This window comes from Eschrichtius robustus, chromosome 2, assembly GCF_028021215.1.
Source record: "Eschrichtius robustus isolate mEscRob2 chromosome 2, mEscRob2.pri, whole genome shotgun sequence".
NCBI classification, from domain to species: Eukaryota; Metazoa; Chordata; class Mammalia; order Artiodactyla; family Eschrichtiidae; genus Eschrichtius; species Eschrichtius robustus.
Genome location: NC_090825.1, coordinates 175,089,967 through 175,095,983, shown reverse-complemented (window position 1 = coordinate 175,095,983; position 6,017 = coordinate 175,089,967). Strand labels below are relative to the sequence as shown.

Sequence of the window (6,017 nt, the reverse complement as noted above, 5' to 3'; positions counted from 1 at the left end):
CGTTTTGTGCATTCGCAAGGTTACCCAAACACCACCTCCCTGACTGTTTCTTTAAAAAGAACAAGCCACACACGGAGCTTTGCTTATTTATTATTTTCTGACTGTGCCGGTGTTTGTATTTGCATTCTTTTTATCAGCCCTCTCGTTCAAAGTGGCATGCATGCATTTAAGAGATTGTCCCATTACTTTTTTTTTTTTCCATCAGCCCTGGTGGCCGATTTTGTAGAACCCTGAGGGTTTTTCTATCAAGACAGAGCCACAATGCCTGCATGTCCAGCACAGTCATTGGATGGGCTGTTAAACAGCCACTGAACCACTAAAACTGAACCACTGAACCACCAAAAACCATGAGGTGGAGCTAGCTGCGGCAAATAAATGGTCTTTAGGCAAAGCAGCTGTCTCCTTTTTTATTTCACATAGTTTTTATGCGGCCCAGCTTTTTTTCTTTTACGCCCAAAGGATTTTTTAAAAAAACTTAATTGTGGTCAAATATGCATAACATAAAATTGACCATCTTAACCATTTTTAAGTGCACTGCTCAGTGGCATTCAGTACCTTCATATTGTTGGGCAACCGTCCCCACCCTCCATCTCCAGAACTTTCTCATCTTCCCAAACTGAAACTCTGTCCCCATGAAACACTCACTCCCCATCCCCTCCCCCAGCCCCTGGCCCCCACCGTCTACTTCCTGTTTCTGTGGATCTGACTCTCTAGGGACCTCCTGTGAGTGGGATCACACAGTATTTGTCCTGCGTCTGGCTTCTTTCACTGAGCATCATGTCCTCAAGGTTCATCCACATTGTAGCATATGTCAGGATTTCCTTCCTTTTTAAGGCTGGATAACATTCCATTAGCGGGTACGGACCACTCTTTTTTTTATCCATCATCTGTCAATGGACACTTGGGTTGCTTCCACCTTTTGGCTGTTATGAATGGTGCTGCTATGAACGCAGGTGTGCAAATATCTCTTCGAGACCCTGCTTTAGTTTTCTGGTGTCTCTTCTTATAAGGGAAGTAATCCCATTATAGGGGCCCAACCCTCAGGACCTCATCAAAATCTTATCACTTCCCAATGCCCCACCTCCAAATACCATCCCACTGGGGGATGGGGCTTCAACATACGAATGGGGGTGGGGGACTCGACATTCAGTGCGAGGCAGGGGCGCGAAAAACAGGACCTGGTGATGGACTGGATGTCGGAGGAAGAGGAGGCAAGTGTCAAGCAGGGCCCCCCAGTTTCCAGCCTGAGCACCTGGGCAGATACTGGCTCAGGGATGAAGCGAGCGGTGGAGGGAAACACACACAGCTTCACTCTGCACCTGCTAAATGCAAGGTGCCACTGAGTGGAGGAGCCCAGTGGCCAGCAAAACATGGGGAGACAAGTCAGGGCTGGCGTGGGTTTGGAAGTCTTCCGTGTTTGGGTGGTAACTTAAGGATGTGTCTGCCAAAGAGGCCAAGAGGAGGGGCCAGAGCAGCGGGAGGACTGTGCCGGGGGGACGTGAAGAGGCAGGGGCTCCGTGGGGGACCGCAGGGCTCCAGGCACCTGGGGAACCATCAACAACCGAGAGGAAGTATTGTTGCTGTTGTTGCATCCAAGGAGGGCCAGGTGGCCTGGCACAGCTGGAGTCAGGTGTTTGCCCTCCATCCATTCCCATGACACCGGGAGCAGGGCCTGGGGATAAACGACGCCCATCCAGGTGGCCATCCACACCGTGGACACGTTTGCTTTTTGATTCTGACAACGTTTGAACTTTCTCAATAGTAGTACACAGGACAGCTCTTTCCATTACCCAATGCTACAAAACAAATCATCCCCAAATTCAGTGGGATTTACTGTTTCTCACAAATCCGTGGCTCAGGTGGGCAGTTCCTGTGCCCCACATGGCGTTGGCTGAGGCCACCCCTGCAGGGGCATTAAGGTCTTCTCACCCGTGTACAAGGCTTCTGTTAGGAGCGTGGTTCTCCGTGTGGCCGCCGGGCTCCTGGGCCCAGAACATTGTTGAAAGCACGTTTGGGGTTCTGCCCAGATGCTACCTCTTGATGGAGAGAGCTGTGTCCACACGAGAAGGGGAAATGAAGAGCTTCCTCATTTTAAAGTTGCTTGTGGTGGGGGGGTGGGAATTCCCTGGCGGTCCAGTGGTTAGTTCCTTCATAGCATGGGGCTGTGTGTCTTCAGGGAAATTTCTGGGGAAGGATAGCTGGGCGAAAGGCAAAATGCATTTGCAATTATGCTAGATGTCCGCCAACTCTGCCTCCATCGGGGTTGTCCCTCGGCACCTCCCCCTGCAACGTGTGGGCTCACCTGATCCACACGGCCCCACCAGCTAGGTGTACTGTCTGAGGACATGATTGCTTGATGTGGTTTTTTTAGGCGCCTTTCTTCTACTGTGGACTAGGTTTAGCATCTTTTCCTGTGTGAGGGTCATTTTCACCTCTTTGTTCTGTGGATTGTGTGTTCATGCTCTGTGCCCACGTTCTTATCGGGATTTTGGTCTTAATTTTTAAGAGCTCTTTATAGATCCATGAGAATAAGCTTTTATTTGCGATGTAATTTGCAATTAGTTCCCCCAGTTTGCCTCTTTTGTCTTTCGGTTTTTGCTTACTTTGCCATGCAAAATTAGTTCCTTACTTCTCTTTTTTTTGGCTGCACCACGGGGCATGCGGGATCTTAGTTCCCCGACCAGGAATCGAACCCATGCCCCCCTGCAGTGGAAGCATGGAGTCTTAACCACTGGACCGCCAGGGAAGTCCTGAGTTCTTTATTTCTCGTAACGTTGGACTCACTGTTATTTTTACACTTTTGCTTTTGGAATTTCCATCTCTTCTCTTGTTTACAAGCCTAGCCCCACCCTCCCTTCTGGGTCCACAGGCAAATAGTGCAGAAGATCAAAGTGTAGGCGAGACCCTTAGTATGTGCTTAGCTCAGGGAGGCAGCATGATGCACCGGTGAAGGGCAAACAGTTGAGTTCAAGGACATATCCCCCTTTATGTGACACCCCGGGATCTGAAGGCAGGGTGGAGAAGCCACAGCTGCCACCTGACCACCTCTGGGCACCCACGACCGCTTCCCAAGAAGCCCTGGTGGCTCTGTCTCACTTCCACCTTCAGGTTCCCCAGGTGTGTTAGTTAGCTAGGGCTTTGTAACAAAAGGACCACAAACCAGATGGGTTAAACACCAGAAATTTATCCTCTCCCAGTTCTGGAGGCCAAAAGTCTGAGATCGAGGTGTCAGTAGGGCTGGTTCCTTCTGAGTCCATGAGGGAGAATCTGTCCCAGGCCTCTGGCCTAGTTGCTGGTGATTTGCTGGCCATCTTTGCATTCCTTGGCTTGTAGATGCATCGCCCCAATCTCTTGCTTCATCTTCCCACGGCCTTGTCCCTGTGCGTGTCGTCTCTGTGTCTAAATTTCCCCTTATTCTAAGGACACCAGCCATACTGGATTAGGCCCACTCTAGTGACTTCATGTTAACTTGATCCCCTGTAAAGACCCCATCTCCAAATAAGGTCACCACCTGAGGTCCTGGGGGTTAGGGACTCCGACATATGACCTGGGGGAGGGACTCAACTCAGCCCATAACACCAAGAGCACATGCCATCAGCAGCAGCTAATTTCATACCAAGACTCACAGCTGCAAGGGACCCTGGCGAGCAGAGCTGTTATGCCTGCAGCCCCCAAAGCTGGGGCAGGCGCAGAAGGAGAAGGGTGGGAAGAAGGTTCCACAGAGTCACAAATCGGCTGGCCTGCCCAGCGGGCACTTGGTCCCGGACTCACACCCATGGGTGCTGGTGGGTGGTGGCACCGGTGGGGCCGTGTGTGCAGTGGTGGCACCTGTGGGCTGGCACGGTCCTCCCCGGCCCCCGGGGCCAGCAGGCATGTCTCTGTCCTCCTCCCCAGAATTATGTGAGCTGCCACGACCCTAACAACAACGCACCCTTGAGATGGCCCGAAGTCCCGTATCAGATCTTGGGAGGCCCGACAGAGAACAAGGTCGTTTTCGACCAAAGAAACGGCATCTACATCTTCTTCATTTCCATCGTGGATCCATACTACAGGTGAGTCGCCCTGTGCCAGGGGCCTCTGGGGGAACAGCTGGCTCTCTGGGGGCAGGTTGCACACATGAGGGGGACCCACTTTTCTCCTTCCCCTAGGATGACATTTGTTCACTTGCTAAATAAATCCTCATTCAAAGGCCATGCTGGGTGCCAGGGGAACAGCAATGACCAGCAGCCCTGCCCCTGCCCTCAGGGACCAGAGTCACCCTCATGCCATGTCTAATGGGGAGGGGGGTGCAGGAGCCGGTGCAGACTGGCCCCCAAACACTGATCATTAGATATTCAGGGATTCTGCAAGCCGGTGGGCTTCCCGCCGGCAGCTGGAGTACTGACACCACGGAAACTGACACTCATTACAGGCCACCCCAACCCGGCCCCAGGAGCTGGCTGTTAATACTCGCCACCCACTGTGCTGGTTCAGATCACTAACGTCTCCCACTGGGAGGGGGAATATGGGCGGCATTCTTCCCCGCTCCCCCATCACCTATCCCTTCCAGACGGACACAAAGTCCACCCCCAAAAGCGCGGGGAGACCCTGCCTTCCCTAAAGGCCCCAGACCCTGGATCAGCTCTGGGACGCCAGGCGGAAGGCACCGGGGTGGGGATGCCCAGGGGAGAAAGGGAGTCTGCCTGCAAGGCTCATCCCCTCCCCTCCCTTCACCTTGCCTCCAGCAGAGCCCCCAGCGACTTCCCCCCCTTACCTTACCCCACCCTGGGTGCCCTTCCCTCCATCCTGCCATCCCCACCTGCTCGCAGCCACCTCAGGGATGCTTGTGGCCCCCATCACGCCCCCCAATCCGCATCCACTGTGATGAGTGCTTTGTTGGTCTCTTCTGCCCGCCCCCTAGACTGAGCCTGGGCATGGAGGGGGGATCTCTTGTCCCCAGAGCAGGGGACCACAGGGGTCCTGGGGAAAAATATGACCTCTGCTAAAATATGTAAGATGTTACGGAAAAACCCAAACGAACTTTTTGGCCAACACAATACACAGACGACAGCAGATTTATAAAGGATAGAAGTTAAGTGGATATAAATGGAACTCAGGGCCCGGAGTCAATGCTCCAGGCCCAGCTCTTGTCTCCGTTGAGTTTTAAAACGTTTGCTGGGGGAATTCCCTGGCGGTCCAGTGGTTAGGCTCTGTGCTTTCACTGCCGAGGACCTGGGTTCGATCCTCGGTCAGGGAACTAAGATCCCGCAAGCTGAGCAGCGTGGCCAAAAAAAAAAAAAACCAGTTTGCTGGGGTGAAGGGTGAGGCCCCCAAAGGCGGTGCCCCACGGCCTCTCCCTGCCCGCCCCTCGCAGTTACTGTCACCTGGAGACCACCTTCAGTGTCTACGTCTACGGGGCCTTCCCACTGCCCATCTTCCCGCCTGAGATCACCATCGTCCTGCTCACGGGCGCCACCCTGCTGTCCGTATGGCTGGCCTACATGATCCCCAAGCTGCTGCACACTGAGCAGGGCCTCAGGGTCAAGGGCTTCTGGGTCAGTCTGCGCAGGAGATGCAGGAAGTCTTGTGCATGTGTCTGGGCCAGGTGCTGAGCATGCCCGGGGGGTGGAGGTGGGGTGGCAGGGTGGCAGGGAGGGGGCAGAGTTGTCTTGAAATAAAGTGTTCGGTAAAATAGCCGGTGGCAGTGGGTATCACTCATGTTTTGTGGTTTTTCTACACCCACCTGCTTCCCTCAACATTCTGGCACCAGAGTCCCTTTGAACTACGGCACCTACGTGGGTTGTTAACAGTGAGAAGGTGGTTAGCCCAAGTCCCAGCGAACAGGAGCTTTTGGTGAAACGAGCCCGCACAGGCATGTGGTGGGATCATCAGTCGGCAAGCCCCCGAGATGCATCGGACACTTGACGTGTTCTGTTAGAGAAACACAAGACCCAAGGAAAAGGGCGGGGGCTGCAGAAGACGGGGACAGGGGGTGGGTCCACCTCTGCTGATAAGCCCTGACATATACACAGACGAAC

At 53.6% G+C, this 6,017-nt stretch overlaps 1 protein-coding gene across 1 annotated transcript in view; it reads left to right on the top strand.

Annotated features, from left to right (window-relative positions):
* The window catches only part of CATSPERD (cation channel sperm associated auxiliary subunit delta), a 42,511-nt gene extending 36,920 nt beyond the window's left edge, over positions 1–5,591 (top strand). Inside the window, exons 21-22 of the mRNA XM_068534993.1 lie at positions 3,895–4,052; positions 5,354–5,591. Coding sequence (XP_068391094.1) covers positions 3,895–4,052; positions 5,354–5,591 — 396 coding nt within the window. The remainder of the gene's footprint in view (positions 1–3,894; positions 4,053–5,353) is intronic.
* Positions 5,592–6,017: the final 426 nt, after the last annotated feature.